Here is a 22354-nt window from a genome sequence, read left to right as displayed (position 1 = left end):
TGCAGGTAGACAGGGTAGTAAAGAGAGCTTTTGGCACTTTGGCTTCATAAATCAGGACATTGAGTACAGGAGTTTGGATGTTATGTTGAAGTTGTACATGACGTTGGTCGAATTTAGAGTATTGTGTGCAGTTCTGGTCACCTACCTACAGGAAAGAGTGCAGAGAAAATTTATAAGGATGTTGCTGGGACTTGAAGACCAGAGTTATAGGGAAAGGCTGAATAGGTTAGGACTTTATTCCCTGGAGTGCGGGGGAATGAAGGGAGATTTTATAGAAGTATACAAAATTATGAGGGGTAAAGATAGGGTGAATACATGCAGGCTTTTTCCCCTAAGGTTGGGTAAGACTAAATCTAGAGGTCATAGGTTTAGGGTGAAAGGTGAAATATTTAAGGGGAATCTGAGGGGAAACTTCTTCACTCAGAGGGTGGTGCAAGTGTGGAATGGGCTGCCAGTAGAAGAGTTGATGCAGGTTCAACTATAACATTTAAGAGAAGTTTGGATAGGTACATGGATGGGAGGGGTTTGGAGGGATATAGTCCGGGTCTAGGTAGATGGGACTAAGCAGAGGATCAGGTCGGCATGGACTAGATGGGCCGAAGGGCCTGTTTCTGCGCTGTAGTGCTCTATGACTCTGCAAATCTCTTCAAGTCGTACATAATATTCTAACGTTTACAAAAGATTTAGTTGAGGGGACTCCTTTTGCAACTGTGTAAAGTCATGAACATCATGGAAGTTGGTAAGCAAATATTTCATGAGCCATTTGGAAGGACTAAAATCACGTCAGCCCCTTTATGAGATTTGTTATGTTTTTGGAAATTATACGCAGGAATTTCTGCTGCAAAACCATTACAACCAATTCTTTCTGAGTATCTGGCCTGCAAGTACCAGAGACAAACAGTGAAACTGTGAGATCTTGCTTAAGGCAAAACAATCTGCCTATTTGTTTTTTATTTCATTTCTCAAAATTGCCAAGTCGACTTTGCTTGACCAGAATCCCTGGATCATGATCTTGAATTCACCTTGTGTATTTTCTAATCTGTGGCATTTTTCACTTTACTTGGTGATACAAGGATCAGTTTGCTCTGGAATTAATTTTTAAAAACTGTACCCCAGCAATACCACTCTCAGTGCCAGATAATGTAAATAATGATTGTGCAGTATTGATGTTCAATGTGAGTTGGGTGTGTTTGTATACAAATCACTGAAGGCCAACATGAGATTAAGAGGGAAAATGGTAAATTAACCTTTATGCAATAGGATTTGAAACAGGAATAAGGAAATCTTACTATAATTGTGAAGGGCTTTGGTGAGACTGGACCTGGAGTACTGTGAACAAGTTTGATCTCCCTACATAAGAAAAGGATGTATTTGCCACTGAGAAGCAACAAAGATTCACTGGACAGGTTACAGGAACAGCTCATGCAAAGAGACTGCAGATGCTGGAATCTGGAGCAACAAACAATCTGCTGGAGGAACTCAGCTTTCCATCTGTAGGGGGAAAGGAATTGTCGACGTTTCGGGTCAAAGCCCTACATCAGGATTCCTTTTCTTCCACAGATGCTGCTCAACCCACTGAGTTCCTCCAGCAGTTTGTTTGTTGCAGGAATGGCAGGATTGTTGCAGGAGGAGAGATCGAGTAGACCAGGACTGTATTCTTTAGACTTTAGAAGAATGAGAGGAGATCTCATTGAAAGACTTAAAAGAGCTCGACAGGCTGGATGCAGGAAATTTGTTTCACCTGGCTGAGGAATCTTGGACTGAGGGCACACTTTCAGAATGAGGGGCAGGTTAACTAAGACGGAGATGAGGAGAAATTTCTTCACTCAGAGGATGGTGAGTGTTTGGAATTCTTGACCCCAGAGAGATGTAGGGGTTCTTTCAATTTGCTCATTCAAAACCCATATCATTTATTGCTGGCCCTTAAGGGAATCAAAGATTATGGGGATAGCACTGGACAATGGCACTGAAGTAAAAGATCAGCCATGATTTCAGTGAATGGCAGAGCAGCTTTAAGGGGCAGATGGTCTACTTCTGTTCTTATTTCTCATTTATTTATGATGCAGGGTGATGTCTAGGCAGTATAGTTATCGCTCACCAAGCTGGGTTTAATATAACTGCACCGAAAGATTGCCTCCAGCTTGCTGCTATATTGAGACTTTTCTTGAACTTAGTCTGTCTGTGGTGGCAGCACTGGATAAAAGGCAACAAAAAAAAGTTTATGGAGAAAAAATTGACACTAAAAATAGAATAATCTCCTGGCTTCCTCTCATGGCCCATCCTCCCACATCCCCCCACTTCCAGCCCTCCTTAACATCCAGGTGTTAAAAGAAGTGAGCAAAGTCTAGATGGTCCAGTCACAATCTTCCAAAATCTTCTTGGTTCAGAAATTGTTCCGTTGCCAACTGTCAATTGTCAAAGTCACTTGTTCATTGAAGAAGGAGAGAAGATATAAAATAGGAAATTATAGCTCTATTAATCTAACATCTGCTGTGGGGTGATTACCACAATCTGTTATAAGAGACAGAGTAATTGAATAATTATCCTGATCAAAGAGAGCCAGCGTGGATTTGGGAAAGGTAAATTACTTCTTGCAAACATGGCTGAGGAGGAGGTAACTTTTCCTTCTCCTTCTTGGCAGTCCTTTGTGATCAAGGACGACTTGCTTCCACTCCAGTTTTGTGGATTCCAAGGTGACCTTTCCATGGGTCAGCAGGTGATAGCTTACAGAGTAAGAAAGTAGGTAGTTTGTGAAGTGTTGTGCTCCCTCCACCACATACACAGGGTTTTTGTGGCTTTGAGCTTCTCAATACATCCCAAATGCTCCTTCCCCACTTTGAGCAGATCATGGGACAGAGGTTCCCAGAAATCAGTGGGGATACTGTACACCTTCAAGGAAACTTTGAAGCCATCATTGAGTAACATGGCACAAAAGGATCCATCTCTGAATGTTGTTTATATGGATTTAGAAAATCACTACAAAAGATACCGTTAACAAAAAATGGAATAGAACGCACTCTATTGATGCAAGGGAGGAATTGGTTAGGAGATAGGAGACATAATGTATAAGTAATACGTACGTAGCCAAATGAAGAAAATGTGACTGCTGACCTCTTCCAGGGATCTATACTGCAGCCTGAGTATTCCACATTTATAAATCACTTAGATAGCAGAATCAGGTGATTTACACCTTAGTTTGCTGACAACATCAAGCTAGATGGTGCAGGAAACAGCATAAGTGGGAGCAGAAAGGTGTAAAGGGACATTGATAGATTAAATGAGTGAGTAAATCTGTGGTAGGTGGAACTATACGTGGGGAAATCTGAGGTCATCTAAATTGGACCCAGAAAGATTATTTTCTAAATAATGAGAAGCTAGGGATCATGGAAAAGCACAGAAGTGTGTCCAAGTACTGAAATGACTAAAAACTAGTGAAAAAGTAAAAATAAAACTAATCAAAATTATTAATGGCGCACTGGTATTTATCTCCACTGACTTGAATACAAAGGAGTGGAATATAGGTTACAGTTACGTAAACTGGTTTGGCACCATTAAGGGTATTTCGTTCATTTCTGGGCATTGCATCCTAAGAAGTGCAGCAAAGGTTCAACAGAATATTACTGGAGTTAAAAGCATTAATTTATATGGTCAGATTGCATAGTGTTCCCTTAAATATAGAAGATTGTGACTTGATTACTTCAAGGCATGTAAAGGTGGAAACTTTTAAAACTGGGATATAACCTTGGTCTTGGTATTGGTATTGATATTGGTTTATTATTGTCACTTGTACTGAGGTACAATGAAAAGCTTGTCTTACAAACCGATCATACAGGTCAATTCATTACACAGTGCAGTTACATTGAGTCAATACAGAGTGCATTGATGTAGTACAGGTAAAAACAATAACAGTACAGAGTAAAGTGTCACAGCTACAGAGAAAGTGCAGTGCTATAAGGTGCAAGGTCACAACAAGGTGGATCGTGAGGTCATAGTCCATCTCATTGTATAAAGGAACCGTTCAATAGTCTTATCACAGTGGAGTAGAAGCTGTCCTTAAGTCTGGTGGTACATGCCCTCAGGCACCTGTATCTTCTACCCGATGGAAGATGAGAGAAGAGAGAATGTCCCAGGTGGGTGGGGTCTTTGATTATGCTGGCTGCTTCACCAAGACAACGAGAGGTAAAGACTTAAATTAATGCTGCGTAATGTATGGTCACAAAGCAACTTTTTACACAAAGTGAAGTGGAAATCCAAAGAAAACTCTCCTCTATAAAGACATAGGAAAGGAGGCAAATCTATTTGCAGTAATTACAGATAGGCTCTCTACTATCTGCTTCAGGGATGGAATTGTAAGGGTCCTCCTCAACTGCCTTCCCCCAGTGGCCTAAGAGCTGCTCCCTGACTAGTAATGTACATTACATCCATTAAGAGGCACAATGGATATTACCTTCACCACATGGCAACATCAAGAGAAGTGCAGGGGGCAGCATTAATCGCTATAGATGGATTAGATTTCACAAAAGCCCTCAAACTCTCTTAAACAGAGGGACTATGTAGAATATTTCTCAAATTTGGCTGCTCTCAGATGTTGTCTCCATTGTCCCTCTGCTCCATGGTGACATGCACGCTGTGATTCTGACCAATGGACCCTATTTTAGTGGAGACTGGGATTAAGCAAGATTGTGCCATCGTACCAATCCTCTTCTTAAACATTCCTGCTGCAAATTTCACCTCATTCTCAATAAGCTTCTCTTTGGAGTGGAGCAAACTACAGGATGAATGGGAAATTGTTGAATCTCCATTGACTACACTCCAGAACCAAGATCAGTCCACCCTACCCCATTCACTGAACCATCGATGCTTGTGTATGTGCACACTTAGATGCTGAGCAATAAGCCATTGTTGATCTCATTCATTGAAGTGTACAGGAAACTGGGCCTTATTTACTGATTATCCATCAAAAAATGACAATCCACTAACCTGCCCCTGCTGCATAACACAGCCTATTCCAATAAATAAAGGTACACAGTGACATCCTGGAAAAGTTGTTTACTCTCCATATCTTGGGAGTTATTTCTCAGTGAAGGTACACATTGATGATGAATGTTACTACTGCCACCAGTACAATTTCTGGCAAATGAGCTAAAAGAATGTTCAAAACTCAAGACTTCAATGTACTACCAGGCAACAGTGATCCCTGGCCTCCATTATGCTTCTGAAACATAGATTACCAGTAGGCACCTCAAACCACTGGAGTGGCAACACCAACATTGTCTCTGCAAAATCCTCCAAATCCATTGTCATGATCAGGACACCAGAGTCAGCATCCTCTCCCAGGCTAACATCCTCAGATCAAGACTCTAATTACACTCAGCCAGTTTTGATGGGTGGGCCATATTGTTTGCAAGCCCAACATCAGACTCCCAAAACTGGCATTCTCCTCCAAGCTCAGTCACAGCAAGAACTTATGGGGATAACAGAAGAAGAAATGACTCAAGGATTTTTGCACACCTTCTTGAAAAACAGCAACATCCTCACCTAAGTATGGGAGACCCTGGCCCCTGACTGACCAAAATGGAGCAGCAACTGGGATAGCATTGAGAACTTCGTCAGGTACATATGGAAGCACAGCAGAAATGGCAGAAGGAATGCATCAGTTTCTATACCATCCATCCACCTGCCCCATCAAGCACCTCCTTTCCCACCTCTGGCACAGATTGTGGATCCTACATTGCCCTCATCAGCTACTTCAGAACACACTAATATAAGATAGGAGCAAGTCATCACTGATCCCAAGTGACTGCCTAAGAAGATGATTGTGTGCCAAAGCAATTTATGGCAAAAAAATATTTCTGTGGCAGTTAATTTTACATGGCAAGCTCCCACAAATGGCAAAACAAACATTATTAGACTTTTAGTGATGCTGATTGAAGCATAATTATACACCAGGATATCAGGAATAACTTATTGTCGTGTTCAAAATATTGCCATGGGATCTTTTATGTCCACTTGAGAGAACAGATGGGACCTCAGTTTAATGTCTTAGCCAGAAGAAAACAGATTTCCCTCAATACTGTTCTGCATTATCAGGCTACATTTTTTTGCTCCAGCATCTGGAGACAGGGACACAGATTTGAACCTTCAGTCTTATAACTCAGAGGTGAATGTGCTACAAAATGGCACTAAACTGCCACAAATTTTGCATACACAATGTTAAGAAAATTGTATGTTAAATGTTAAAGAAATCTGTATTGGTTGTGCTAACAATGTGATCTGACTGATATACTCTGCTTCCAGAATGCAGAGTAAAGGGTTACAATGCACAGACACCACCAAATGACAGTTTAACAACATTGATCTGAGGACAAATTTTTGGTTGAGAGAATCAGTAATTACAGTGCATGTGAAATGAATTAATGTCTCGCTAATATGAAATGCCTTCATATGTGCTTGTTTAACTGACATTACGTCCGACATTAGGCCTTTCGTCTCACATCAACAGTTGAAAGAAAACTTGCTATAAGACGGAATCAAATACATTGGGTATCTCTCAAGTGACGCTTTAATCCCACACCAAGCACGATAGCCAAGCACTGATGAAAAGTGCTGTGATCTCCAGATAAGAATTAACCAGGAGGCTCACTTGTAGCTGCTTGAATTATGATGTAGAAGTAAATCTTTGTGAAGTATTTAAGATGGAACAAAACACAAGCTGCTTTTCTTTCATTTAACGCTGTGGAGCATAAGCCATGGGAACAGGAGAGCTGAAGGTTGTCTTATCATTCTCATCTTTATTGGCTTTTGACAATTCCTTCTCCAACTGAGCATCTGTCAGTTCAGTTTCATTGATCAAAAACAGTTTATGTTTCTGGTGCTTCACCCTCCAATGGAACTTTTGACAGAAATCACAAAAAGATGTGGTTGAGGGACAAGCACCAGAAACAATGGGCATGGTTGTCATTGGTTCTTCGCACAGAATGGGAACTCCAACACAAAGTTCAACATTAAAATGTGAAAAAGTGATAGAGCAACAGAGCAAATGACATGCACATCAGGAAAAAAAATGCAACTGAAGCTGTCTGTCAAGGGATACTCCGATGTGCTATTGAAAGAGAAGTTAGATGATCCCCGCCAACGTATATTTGAGAGGAACAGTGTTTCTTCTGGTTGATTTTATTTCTCTGCAGTGTGTAGCATATGATGAATACTTCATGAAAGAATGGTCTTGAGCATTTTGTTCACTAAATATGCACCTCCTTGTCGCTGGCCTATCAACAGAACAGCACCACTGACATCTGGGGAGAAACCATCAGTTCAAACAGCTCTGCTCCCTCAGCTGGACATAGGAAGCAAAGATTCCTCCTCAGGAGAAAAAAAAGTACACACACACATACTTGGTAGGTGGTAGGAACTAGATTAAAATAAGAAAATTAATCAAAACCACTAAGTGCACCATGATTTGGCACAGAAAGACATGAGGAAAACCTATGTATATTGGCTGACTGCAAGTGCCGACAGGCAGATAGATCTGTATCTTTTGTAATCAATTCAGCTTGTCAAACATGTAGACAACTTCAACTCTTTCGTCTGGGGCTAATGAAAACTAAAGGTAAGCAAAGACATGCACAAAAGCATTTTTAGAGCAGCTTTGCCCTGGAATATGAAGACATAATTTAATCCATTTCCCAAGTCTGTCTGATCTTGGATTTATGTCAACGTAAACAGACTGACAGGGATTAACCCTTATAGCACTGCAGAAACACTTGACACTCATTCAGCAACAATTCAACGATCAGAAATTGCCAGGATATTCAGTTTAGTAATTAATATGATATTTCCAAATCCAAGAGCTTGATTAAAGTAAGGATAAAAGTGCTCCTTTTATTAGGCTGACAAATAAAGATGTTTTAATAGTTCTCATGTCCATGCAGACAGGTCACTTTTGCACTATATCTATGGAATAATTTCCATCAGTGGTTGAGTTAAAAGACTTTGCCTTTATTATTGCCTTCTATTTTATTATCTGGAAGGATAATATGTTGTTTGTGAAAGGTTCCTTCTACCTATTTACACAGGCAGCAACCTAATGGTTTGGGTGTGTGAACAGTGTTATTATAAAAACTTAACAACAAAAACATACTCGGAGCATACATGAAATTAAACAGCTTACATATCTTATGCTTACTGAATTGCTTTCATTCTTCTACAATGGTCTGAATTATATATTGTCACAACATTGTATATCATGTATGAAAATAAATGGTAATGCACTTCTCAGCTATTAAATTTTCGGTATTAGAAGTTGCAAAGAATGATGAGGAGCTCATAGGGTTATTATGTTTTGTCAGATTGTAAACAGGTGCTTTATTATGTACTTTTATATACTTTTACATGTTAACCTAAACCGAATCTAATTTTCCTTTAATGAACAGATTGCTTACTGTAGTTGAGATATTGGTAAACAAATTGACTTCTGCATTTCTATCTCCATTGTAGACTGATTTTGAAATTCTACAGAATTAAGTGTTGCACAATATCTGAAGGATTTGAGCAAAATTATGCATGGTATGGTCATGCATTAATATGTTTAGCTAGAATTACTCCATTGAAAGTTTAAGCTACTTTTGTGTCCAGATCTGATGTTTGGAGGATTTAAAATTCTGCTGACTTGTAACTGAAAGTTCTTTTAAGCACATGCTGCATTTGGGTTGTAATTGCACAGAAGCCACAATTGCATCATTCCTTGAATATTCAGAATGTACTTTCATGCTCAGAAGGAAGTGTGGGGTTACAGTTTCTGTGGCAGTTCGAATTGACTGAAATGTCAAAGAGACACATAAATGATATGTAATTATAAAAGACAAAACATACAAAAAAGAGAAAGTCACTTCAGTGAATATAAATCTATGGAGAAGATAAGATGCTGTAGGGTCAACTCAAGATGAATACCAAGGGATATAAGAAAACAAAATCTTAATGAAGTGGTCGGGGGGTGGGGGGGGGGGGCGCGGTGCTGGGAAGAAGAAAGAGAGGAACAATTCACTTCACCTTTCTCTGATAATTTCAGATAATTATTTGCACTTGCATCTACCCAGTCTAACATTATGTTCCCTTGGAGAGAGAAACAGAATTAAGGTTTCAGGTTGATGACCCAATGAAAGGTCATTGACCTGAAGCATTAACTGTTTCTCTCTCCACTGCCGCTGCCCATTCTGCTGAAAATTTCCACTACCTTCTTTTTATTTCAGATATCTGCATTTCGTTGGCCTTTTGCTTGCATTCCCTTACTTTCCTATCACCACTTTCTTTCACTTTATACTCCTGATGTTTCTGTCATTTAATTTCTCTTTCTTTCCACCCTATCACTGACCTTATCTTTTGTTCTTTCCTACCCTCCCTGCTTTCTCTGCACCTTAAAGCTTATTTTATTTTCTAACTTTACCGTGTTCTGGTAGAATCTTACAGTGCAGAATGAAGTCTCTGTTGGCTCTTCGAAAGAGCTGTCCACTTTCCCCAAAAATTCTTGCAAATAAACAAGGGCAGGGTAGCTTCGTGGTTGACTTACTAGATTAGTATTCAGAATGGAGACACAAGAGGGACTGCAGATGCTGGAAGAACTCAGCAGTCAGGCAGTATCTATGGAGGGAAATGGACTAGTCGATGTTTCGGGTCGAGACCCTTCATCAGGGTTGGTATTCAGAATACTGGATTATTTATTTGGAGATATGATCTTGAGGTAAGCAATTAAAAAATCTAGAATATCATGTTAGTATCAGTAAAATGAAATTACCACATTGTTTAATTTTTTAAAAATCTGCATCACTAATGCCCTTCAGTGAAAGAAATCTACTGTCCTTACCCAGTCTGGCCTGACTCAGACACCACACCCATCAATGATTCCTCATTAGCTCCTCAGGGATAGGTAGGAATGGATCACAAATACTGGTCTTACCAGCCCACACCATTTCCCCTTATGATGATTTCACCAGTTTATCTTCTGAAACCTGCTACTATCCTCTTCAACATTTGCTATGTTACCAGGTTTTATATAATCCACAAACTTCAAAACTCTACTATTTATGTCCAAGCCCAAGACATTTATGTACAGTCAGAAAACCATTGGTCCTAAAACATTAACTAACTAAATCCATTCTATAGATAAATATTATTTGTTTTCTTTTTCGCCAATCTTGGGTGCTTCTTTAGATTAATTTCAGTGATTGTATTAAGACTGAGAAACATTTTATAATTGGAAGAAAATATTGACCACATATATCCCAGGTACTTGCTGACATGTCTTTCTCACTTATGCAGACCCTAAGCAACAATAATTCTAAGTGACATTTTGTGATTACACCAAAAGGCATTGGATTGGCCATATGTCATCAATACTTCAAAATAAAAACTCACTTAATTCTGACATCAAGAGGTTAAATTTATGACATCAAATTTTGCAGTCCAAAAATACATAGTTCTGAGGGACCAAGGTTCTGGAGTAAATTTTGAAATCACAATATATAAAGCAATAAATGAATTCATAAGATTTCACATATGACATCATAATATATAAATCAGTATGAAGCAAGACGATGTCCATCATTCACAAGAAAAGGTTTAACGTTTCCTCATTAGTAACACTACAATGAATTCTCACATCATCAAATCTTGCAATCAGCACTGATTAGAAACTTAATAGACTCTGTCACTGCAAGATGAGGTTGAAGTTTTGATATTTGGTGGTGAGTCCCTCACCTTGTCAAGATATCAAAACCTTTTCTTGGAGAGAGTTTCCACTACTTACATGACAAAAGCTGGGAGTTACCTGATCGATGTAGGTTCAATAACATTCAATAACACTATCCAGGACAAAGAAATCCAATGTATCAGCAACCCATCCACAACCTTAAGCATTCAATCCTCCACCAATGTGACAGCAACGTGCAGCATTTACTTCGCACTTTTGCTAAAAGCCAGCAATTTCCAAACTCTCCAAATTAGAGTCAGAGAGTACTACAGCACAGAAACAGGCCCTTCGGCCCATCTAGTCCCTGCTGACACTATCTTCTGCCTGGTCCCATCTACCTGCACCCGGACCATGTCCCTCCAAACCCCTCCCATCCATGTACCTTAACAAACCTCTCTTAAAAGTTGCAGCTGAACCCACATCTAACACTTCCACTGGCAGCCCATTTCACACTCGCACCACCCTCTGAGTGAAGAAGTTTCCCCTCAGATTCCCCTTATATATTTTGCCTTTCACTCTAAACCCATGTCCTCTAGTTCTAGTCTCACCCAACCTTAGGGGAAAATGCCTGCATGCATTCACCCTATCTACACCACTAATAATCTTGTATACCTCTCACCAACTTTTACCGATGCACCATTGAAAGCATCCTATCTGGATGTATCACGGCTTGGTACAGCAACTGCTCTGCCCAGGACCGCAAGAAGCAGCAGAGAGTTGTGGACACAGCCCAGCGCATCACAGACACCAGCCTTCCCTCCTTGGACTCTGTCTTTACCTCTCATTGTCTTGGTGTAGCAGCCAGCATAATCAAAGACCCCACCCACCCGGGACATACTCTCTTCTCTCATCTTCCATCGGGTAGAAGAGACAGGTGCCTGAGGGCACGTACCACCAGACTTAAGGACAGCTTCTACCCCACTGTGATAAGACTATTGAACCCTTCCCTTATACAATGAGATGGACCATGACCTCACGATCTACCTTGTTGTGACCTTGCACCTTATTGCACTGTACTTTCTCTGTAGCTGTGACACTTTACTCTGTACTGTTACTGTTTTTACCTGTACTACATCAACGCATTTTGTTCTAACTCAATGTAACTGCACTGTGTAATGAATTGACCTGTACAATTGGTTTGTAAGACAAGTTTTTCACTGTACCTCGGTACAAGTGACAATAATAAACCAATACCAATACCAATAAGATCTTCCCTCATTCTCTTGTGCTCCAGGGAATAAAGTCCTAACCTATTCAACCTTTTCCTATAACTCAGGTCCTCAAGTCCTGGCAACATCCTTGTAAATTTTCTCTGCACTCTTTCATGACAATCCATGACTTCTACCTCTTGGAAAATAAGTTTCAGTAAGTGCGCAGCAGCATCACTGCCTCCAACATGTAATATCTTGACTTGGAATTGGTTTGGCATTCCTTTATCATTGCTGGGCCAAACCTGCAGAATTCTTGACCTAGCTATACTATGGGAATACCTTCATCATATGCACTCTTGTAGTGCAAGAAGGTAGCTCCCCCCTGACCACTGCCCCAGCTTTCTCAAGGATAATCAAATTTGTAATGCAGTAAGAAACTAGAAAAAGTGGTCCAAGTTATATCAAACTGTGGCATAAATCATAGTAAGTCATATAAACAGAAAGAGACCATTCAACCACTTGTGACTACTCTGACATTCTGTGCGATTATGGTTGATCTTTTACCTTAGTGCCATCTTCATATTTCTTGATTCCCTCAATTACTAAAATCTATCAATTTCTACCTTGAATATACTCAGTGACTGGGCCTCCACAGCTCTGTTGGTAGAAAATTCCAAAGCTTCTTTATCCTCTGAATGAAGAAATCCACTTTGATTGGACAACCTTATACTTCAAGACGGTGTTCCCAGGTTTTAACACCAGTCAGATGAAACATCTATCCCATAAGAATTTTATATGTTTCAGTGAGATCTTCTCTCATTCATCCAAACTCCAGAAAGCATAATCTGCTTAATCTCTCCTCACAGGACAATCCCCCATCCCAGGAATCAATCATAAACCTTTACTGCACTCTTTCTGCTGCAAATATATCTATCCTTAGATAGGGAGACCTTCCTGTAAACATTATTTCAGGTGCATTCTCACCAGGGCCCCATTCAGTTATGGTATGACATTTTTAATCTTACAATTAAGGCCAATACATCATTTGCCTTCCTAATTGGTCATCAAGGCTCCCCTGAACACCAACAACTTTCACTCTCTTGGCTTTAAAGTTAATGATTTCATATTGTTCTACATCATATTCCGGCTACCATGTTTTTGCCCAGACACCTGGTCTGTCCAATAGCTTAGACAGACTAGATATAGCTTCCTGAAGGATTTCTGCACTCTTGTAACAACCCACACTGCCATCAGATCTGTATCACCAGCAAACTTGGATACATTACACTTGGTCATCTCGTCCAGGTTACTGACATATATTGCAAACAACTGGGGCCATAGTACCAATCCTTGTAGCTTTCCACTAGATACAGCTTTCTGTCCTGAAATAACCCATTTATTCTTTTTCTCTGTTTCCTATCCATTAACCAATCTCCAAACTACACCGGCATTACCCACAATCCCATGTACTCTAATTTTACTTACTAGCCTCTTCTGTGGCTTTCAAAGTCCAAATACACCAAATCCACTGGCTCCTCATTTTTTATTCTGCTTATTACAATTGAAAAATAACATTTCAAATTCACGCTAGGATCGACAAAGTAGCAGAGTTGACGTTTTTGCTGGTTGGGGTGTCCAGAACCAGGTATCACAGTCTCACAACAAGGAGTCACCCATTCAGGTCAGATGAGAAGAAATTTCTTCACCCAGAGGATGGTGGATCTTTGGAATTCTCTACCCATGAAGGCTCAGTCACTGAGTATATTCAGATAGAAATATGGTGCTAGTGCAAGGTGGTGGTGCTGAGGTGATAGTCTTATCGAATACCAGAACAGCCATCAGGGGCTGAATGGCTTTCTTCTTCACCTGTTGGTAGTGCTCTTAACAGATTTGTCAAATCTGATTTCTCTTTCATAAATCCATGTTGATTCTGCCCGGTCCCATCATTATGTTTTTGGTGCCACATTACTACTGCCTTAATAATAGATTCTAGCACTTTCCTTGCTACTGATGTCTGGCTAATAGGTCTGTAGTTACCCATTTTCTTCTCATTCCTCTCTTAAATAAAGGGGTTACACTTATTGCCTTCGAATATGTGGGAATGATTCTAGAATCAATGGAACTTTGAAGGGTGACAAACAATGCACCCTGTATCTCCACAGCTAGCTCTTTCAAAACCTTAGGATGCAGGTCCTCAGGTCCTGGAGATTTATTGGTTTAAGTCCCATTGATTTCTCCTATCCTGATATTTTTTTAAATAATGCCAATTTCTTTCACTTCCTCATTCCCACTGGACCTGCACTTTCTCCATTATTTCCAGAAGTGATTTTTTATATTTTTTTCTGTGAAACAGACAAAATATTTGTTTAATTTCTCTGCCATTTCCTTACTTCCTCAATATAAATTCTCCTGTCTCAGTCTGCAGATGACCCACATTAATCTTTTTTTTTCTAGTATTTTCTTTTTCACATATCCATGGAAGTTTCTACAATCTGTTTTTCACTAGATTGCTCCGATATTCTACTTTTCCTGTCCTTTTCAAATGTCTGGGTTCTCTTTGGCTGAATTCTAATATTTTCCCAATCCTTATGCTTTTTTTTTTGGCAACATTATAAGCCCTTCCCTTTGATCTAATACTATCTTTAGCATTGCTTGTTGGCCATGATTATATCACTTCTCCAGTGGGAATTTTTTTGTCTTACAGGGATATACTGTATATCTATTAATTCTTTAAATGCTACATATTGCTTGTCAATGGCCATACCTATTAATCTATCTCCCCCAACTACCACAGCCAATTCATGCCTCATGTCATTGTAGTTCCTTTCTTCAGATTTAAGAGTCTGGTTTAAGATTGAGCTAAATCACTTCCAATCTTAATATAAAACTAAGTCAATTAAGATCACTCTTCCCTAATGATACCTTAACTACCAGATTATTAACTAACTCATGGTCATTGCACAATACTACCTATAAAAGATAGACCATGACAATGGATCTTCCCCTTTCTGCTCTGAGTTCCTTCCTAGCCCAGAAGTGATGTCCTTAACCCTGGCATGAGGCAAGCTGTATGGCCTTTAGGACTTACTCCTGTGGCTGTAGTATCTCCCTAACTATACTGTCCCCTATCACTATATTCCTTTTCACAACCCCAATTTGAATGGCCCACTCTTTCTTGGCAGTACGGTCAGTTTGTTCATTGTCATTGTACTCTTTGCTCTTGTCCACACAGGTTGCAAGAATTTTGTACTTGTTGAACAAGTGCAAGGGGTGAATCTCCTCCTGTTCTAGATCCCCATATCTGACCTGCTTTTAATTACATGTAGCACTTATTATATGTATTACATCAATTGCTGTCCAAGAATTCAACCAAAAAAACCCTTTCAGGTAACCATTTTGATTCCTCTAACCATTCGCTCTTTATTAAAGTAACATGACACACTGGGGTAGAAGAAAGGAAGAAAAGTACTCTCTCATTCTTGTATTTACTGCAAAAAGGAATTATCATACATGGTGAATACTATAATACAGAAGACATAATACAAAGGAAATATGTTATCTGCCAAAGTTAATTAATTCTTCCCATTTACCTTCATGTAAAAGCTGATTTCTCAAAAGTGAAATAATTTCTTCCAGGTCAAAGGGAAGAGGCATGTTAGGATCTCCCTCGTGCCAGTAAGGGCGACATTCTGGCTGCTCATCAATGGGTAGATTATTGGCAAGTCTGGACTGACACCTGGAACAAAAACACAAGAGTTGTCACAAGTACAAAGTAAGAAGAATTTTACCAATATAAACAGATCAAAAGAAACTTTAAAAAAAATAATTGCTTTTTACAGTAATTCAATCATGAAACAAAATACAAAATTGAATTGGGATAAATCTTTCATCTTTATGATAAAAAAAACTCTAAACTAGTTTTGAATTCATTAACATTATCTGCCAACTGTTAATGCAAGTCAAACATGTCATTGCAAAAACAAAGAGCATATTGTTACACAATCCCCTAAAGCAGATTTGGATTATATCATCTCATGTTGTAATTTTCTCATCAGTTTCATTAAGATGGAGGGTAAAAATTGTTTTAACTTGTAGCTTTTGACTTTGTCTGGCTCTTCAGTAAATTGCTTAATCTGACAGAAAAGATCTTTATTCAATTGTAAGACATTTGTCTGACATGAAATATACTAGATCTATGTTAACATGCCAGATTTATTAAAAGTAATGCTGAAAATAGTACAGCTCAAAAATGTACTTTGTGAATAGATAACCTAAGATGAAAGCCCATTACAACACAGATCTTCAAAGCTTGCTCATTAGAATGCAAAAGATGCAGCGTATGTCTTTTAATCACAGATTGAGATGCTGCAAAAGCCCCAGCTGTAGTATTGTAATCTCCACAGCATCAGAGATTAGAAGTCAATTTACTTTAGTCTACTAAACATCATAAATCAACTCTCATATTTCTTGCTCCTTTATGACAACCAGATCTACTCAAAAAATGAATGCACATACCTGAATTAATCAATATTTCCACTTCAACTGAGTTTTAAACTTGCAAATTTTAGGATTGTAATTATTATTAACTGTATGGACAGGTGCATATTTAATACTAGATGTATATTCAAAAATAGTGGACTACCAGTTTTGGTTAAGCATGGTTAATTGCTTCACTAACATTCACTGTATTTAGTCCAGGAGTACATTAGATGGTGAGGACAGTGTTAACATATAACATACCAATATATCTTCAGTAGCCTCCATCATTTCAGGATAATAGCATCTGTTAACATGCACTAAGCACTATTATGTAGCACATCACTTCATAAATAATAAGATTATCCGACCTCAGGGCTCTGAAAAGAGTAATGTGTTTAAATGTTCTCATTATTTATTTAAAACAAGAATTAAGGGAACAAAAGCAATGTAGGACAGCTCAGTTACTATAAATGACTGAGTGTATGGGATTAGTAAAATTGCAATTAGAAGACTTCTGTGTCTCTGGATATAAAGGGTTGTTCTTCATAACAACTTTGTACAATATTTGAATTTTAAAAACAGAGTTGAAACATTGTAGAAAGGATCTTAGGACTGGTTATGTTACATGAAACTAAAATGAACAAGTTTTATTAAGGTATGGATTAATTAAGACCATCTTGGTAGTCAATAAAAGGTTAATGTTGATGTCAAGGGACAAAATGCCTTTCAGCTCAGCATCACTACTTTAACTGACTTCAATATTATACTTGGTCTTTGAGATCAATAGTGTTTCATTCATGTGATTGTTAAATCTGTGCTATCTTTTCAATAGCCCCATAGTTCAAAATTATTAGGAACTCATGCAAAGGCAACAAAAACATTATATGATTAGATTTTTTTTTCACCAAATAAGTGACATCCTTTCTTGTTACAAAGCTACTTCCTAGTTTCTGTGAGAAAAAGGGATGCCTGGTGGGTGAAGTTCACTTTTTTGATGCTCTCCTCAGAAGTGAAGATAATGCACTTCGATGGAATTTTGAAACAGTTCTATCAAAAAAGGCACAGAGTGTATTGGTTTATTGTATCTAAAACTGTCCTCAGCTTATAACGTACTACTATACTGTGGATGTTAGTAAATCAATTAACATACATACTCGATGCATCACGTGCAGCAACCAATAGAACTGCTGCCTCACAGCTTCAGCAACCTGGGTTCAATCCTGACCCCATTTGCTGTCCGTATAGTGTTTGCATGCTCTCCCCATAACCATGTGGATTTCCTGTTATGCTCTGATTTCTTCCCACATCCCAAAAACGTGCAGATTAGTAGTTTAATTGCCCATCGTGCATTGTCTCTGGTGCGTAGATGAGTGGCAGAATCTGGAGGGGGAGTTGATGGGAATGTGGGGAGAATAAAATGGGGTAGGGTAAGATTAGTACAAAAATAGTTGCTTGATGGTTGGCATGGACTCAGTGGGCATTGAGCCTGCGTTTGTTTATGTAATTTATAATAGTTGCAATCCTATTCTCTAGTTTATTTGTTTTAAAACTGTTGCCTACATCATTTCAAATACTGATTTATTCATATTTATACATTTATTTCTTGAGTAGATCTAGTTGTCATATCGGAGGAAGAACTATGAGATTTGATTCATGATGTTCAATAGACTAAAGTAAATTGATTTCTAATCTCGGCTGTCCTTAATAATTGTTAGGATTTAAATGTCTGGCGATTTTCATAAGGTCAGTGCTTTGTGAAGATCCACAGATCACAAATATAATGCAGGCTGCTAAAGTAACTTCATATTACCAGAATGTCTGAAAATCCCACGTAACTTCATGCAAAGATGTGTAAGTGGATTGTGGACACTTGAAAAATATGATAACATCGAGCCCCCTCAGCATAATGAGACAGGCTGTATCAAGTGGAGGCGGGGCGGAGGTGGTCATTTGCCGTTTATGTACACCAGGAAAGGACAGTGCTGTTTCTGAGTAAGGTGAGTAAGGACTTGCAGTTGTACTTAAAGGGCAGGGTCACAAGATCAGTGGTCATGCATTATAACAAAGTTGGTATGTCAGGTCACATTCATCTCAACACACACAATGTCTTTCTAATCAGTCAGATAAAAATACCAGAAATGAAAATATAAGATGACTCTTGTGCTTAAAAGCAACAGAAACTTTGCTTAATTAAGTAAGCTTTTATTATAAAAGTCCACACCAACTGCAAGAATTCCGATGATATAAGTATGGTAGTTGCTATGACATGATTTAACTACTATAACATGACTATTTATAACCATGTTAACAGAAGGGAAGCAATAATCTTTTTGGAAATTGAGCATATTTGGTCTTCAGTATGACAAGACCTTACATATGCGGTCAATCATTGATGGAAAGACAAGAACTCCGTACACTGTTAACTTCAGGAAGGAGTCTTCCATTACTTTAGAAAATCAAACATTTACAAATTTTGATTTTCTTTTTGTCTTTTGTTCATTAATTGCTGTTGAATATTCCAAAGAAACATTTTTTGTTAAAATTGCCAACTTCATCTGGAAGCTTAGCCAGTAGAAACCACTCCACTCAGGAATGAGGGAGAATTAATAGAATATTAGCCATGATACACATACTAACTGAAGCCTCTTTAGTGATTATGTATTTCTAATTGTGTAAATATTATTCCAGCTCATCTGTGCTGTCTAGGTCAACAAAAATCCTTCAAGTCTGTGTCCCTACTGAGGATGGGAGCATTCACTGTTCAAGCAACAACAAAGGATGAAATTTTCCTTTTAATGAAAAGTTGTGCAGTGCTCATTTTCTCCACAATGACCCACTAATGAAGTTGCAGGAATGTGCACCTTTAACATGTGCAACTTCTGAGAATGTGATTCAGTTAGCAGCTGTTAATTATAAAAGGAAACAGGCTTTCTCCTGTTTTTGTTGAAAAAGCAATTTCATCCACCTTATTGTATTTAAATCAAAAAGAAACAGAAAGGAATTTATAAGGGTATTAAAGTTAAGACTTTCTTTACAATGTTTTGATTTTTTTTTGGAAACAATTGCCAGAGCTCGGCACAGAAAGATATATGTTCTGAGATTTCATTGTAGCCTGACATCTATTTGATCTAATTGTTAGTGTATGATTTTGTATTCCAATATTAAATCTTAAGACTACTGTATCCATAAGGTCATGTTAACTTGATAATCATGCCCTGCCTTGAAACTCTTAGTTTGTCACTACAGGGAACAATTAGAATTGCAAATCTTCATCTGGAGCTTATTCTTCCAATCTCTGCTTTCCATTTATAGATAGCAAGGCCAGACAATTCGGTAGATGAGGCAAACTGCCTAGTCACACTAAATATATTAATCATAGCATGCTTAATTGATTTGACAATACAGGATCATTGATTTGTCCAGACACATCAGTTAAGGATACTGAGCTATTGAGACATGTTAGTCCCTATACATGACCAATAATGTACATGTTTCTGTAGCCCTACAAAAAATTAACTTAAATGAAGTTAAATTAAACTGGAAAATGTAACAACATTTCTAAGTCCTATATCATTCACATGGAAAAGAGAGATATCTCAGCTCAGTTATAATATTTTTCTGTAATATTGTGGCTTCTAATCCAAAAAAAACAAACATATAAAACCTTGCCTTTGCTATTGGATCATTGAAGAAAGCACAGAATGCAGAAGAGTTTCTGCTTGTTTTATGATTTGCTCTTCAACTTATCTTTCTTTTCTTATTCTAGCAAAGTAATTCTCTGTTTCTTTTATTTTGTAGACCTCTTTGAAAATATTTCTTTTCATGTCTTTAAACTATCATTTTCTTCCAGCACTTTTTTGCAGCATCCACTTAGCCTAGCTTTCATAAACTTTCATTTCTTTTTTTTTGTTGTGCCTTGTTTTTACCAATGTAAATTTTGTGATTTGACTAATACTTGTACGTAAGTAGGGTGCTTTTGGTGTACATTAGTTTTCTCCAGAAGTAAGACACATGCTCGGCTAAGTCTCAGGAGCTAGAGACAGAACATCTACAACCCCGGTGTTCTGCATCTGATTTCATATGCCAAACTCAAATGTAGCATACAGGTTCCCACCCCCCCCCCCCCCCCCCCCAAGCTTACAAATGCCTGAATTATGTACAGTTCATACATATGAACGAGCGTTTGGGAGACTGGCAGGATGGATTTCTTGGTTGCTCAGGGGCTGCTGCAGGCACCTTCTGCCGTCTGGGAACTTTGGTTGCAGCCACGTTTCCGACCTGCGAACTGTCCGGATTATGAGCAGTTCACAGGAACAGAATCCTGTCGTAACCTGAGAACAACCTGGAAGCAAGCTTTCCCATCATCTGTTTTTGTAAAGGTTTTTAAAGTGATGAAGCAATGGGACAAAATAGAAATATCCAGAATCACCTGGTGTGTTGAGGAACCGGAAAGTTTTGAGAAATTTAATTCTGAAACTAAAGTATTTAAATTACTTCAAGAGTCCAAACTGCAATGATGAGAGCAAAAAAAAAGAGTGCTGTTAGTACTCGGTAGGTCAAGTAGCATCAGTGGAGAGAGAAACACAGTCAACATTTTAAGTCAAGGGCACATCATCGGAAATGGAAAAGCAATAAAACAAGTTGCAGAGGGGGATAGGGGAAGAATACAAATGCTTGTCTTTCTTTCTCACAGAAACATGTTGCTCCTGAATTCTGACCAATTGATCTTTAAATGATTCCCACATGTCAGATGTGGACTTACCCAATAGCAGCTGCTCCCAACCTACTCTCCCCAGCTCTTGTCTAGTACTGTTGTAATTAGCCTTTCCATAACTATCTGAAAACTTATGGAGCTATGAATACTACTCCCAAAATGCTCTCCCACTGAAACTCCAATTCACCTGGCCAGGCTCATTTCCCAATACAAGGTCCAGCATGGCCCCTTCCCTGATTGGATTTTCTATATACTGCGTCAAGAAACATTTCTGGATGTATCTAATAAATTCTGCCGCAGCTAATAAATTCTGCCCCTTCTAAGCATCTGGCACCAAGTGAGTCACAGTTAATATCCCTCCACAAATCACTGATCCATTCTTTCATCTCCATCAAGCATGCCCTGGCTCATGACACTTCCCCATGCAGGACACATAACACCTGCACCTTTAATTCTTCCCCTCCCACCTTCCAGGGACCCAAACATTCCTTTCAGCCGAGGAAGCAGTTCACTTGCACATCTTTCAATTTAATATATTGCATGACATGGTCTCCTCTGCATTGGAGAAACCACAGAAAGGGTGACCGTTATGCAGAACACCTTCATTCAGTCCACCAGGGTGATCCTGAGCTTCCAATTGCCTGTAATTTTAAATGTCTGCCCCACTCTCACTCTGACTCTCTGTCATCAGCCTCCTACATTGCTCCAAAGATGCACTATGTAAGCTTAAGTAACAGAGCCTCATATTCCATCTGGGTATGGTGCAGCTCTTGGGATCCAATATTCAATTTAATGATTTCAGGTAGCCATTCCTATTTTTTCCACAAACATGGTTATATCCTTCTGTTTCAATTTGATTTTTTTTTCTGACTCCAATTGTTTTTTAAAGTAATTGTTACTTTGACAGCTTTGGTCTGCACCCTATCATAGCTGTTCTCTCCATCCTCCCCCTCTTTGCAATTAAACCCTCTCCCTTTTACAGTTCTGATAAAGTGTCCTTGACCCAAAATGTTGACTCTGTTTCTCTCCACTCTGATGCTGAATACTTCCAACGTTTTCTGCTTCACCTCCAGATTTCCAGTATCCGCAGTTTTTTACTCCAATTAGGAGATGTTGAGAGATTGCCTGAATCATCTTTCAGCAGGGGTTAGGCACAGGATACCACCATTCAAAATTTATTCTAGCTAAAGGCACTGAATGGCCAGATATTGGGGTGATGCTAATTTCTCACCAGAGTCTTTCAGAGCTAAATAATGATTTGCTCTC

General features: G+C 38.7%; 1 protein-coding gene across 3 annotated transcripts in view; it reads right to left on the bottom strand.

The window, feature by feature from the left end:
• fto (FTO alpha-ketoglutarate dependent dioxygenase) overlaps nucleotides 1-22354 on the bottom strand; it is a 282289-nt gene that overhangs the window by 14435 nt on the left and 245500 nt on the right. For all 3 annotated transcript variants that reach the window (XM_052028261.1, XM_052028263.1, XM_052028262.1), the window contains one exon: nucleotides 15486-15631. In XM_052028261.1, coding sequence (XP_051884221.1) covers nucleotides 15486-15631 — 146 coding nt within the window. The remainder of the gene's footprint in view (nucleotides 1-15485; nucleotides 15632-22354) is intronic.

This window comes from Pristis pectinata, chromosome 13 (genome assembly GCF_009764475.1).
Source record: "Pristis pectinata isolate sPriPec2 chromosome 13, sPriPec2.1.pri, whole genome shotgun sequence".
Taxonomy (NCBI): Eukaryota; Metazoa; Chordata; class Chondrichthyes; order Rhinopristiformes; family Pristidae; genus Pristis; species Pristis pectinata.
This window is presented reverse-complemented; position numbering and strand designations above follow the sequence as displayed.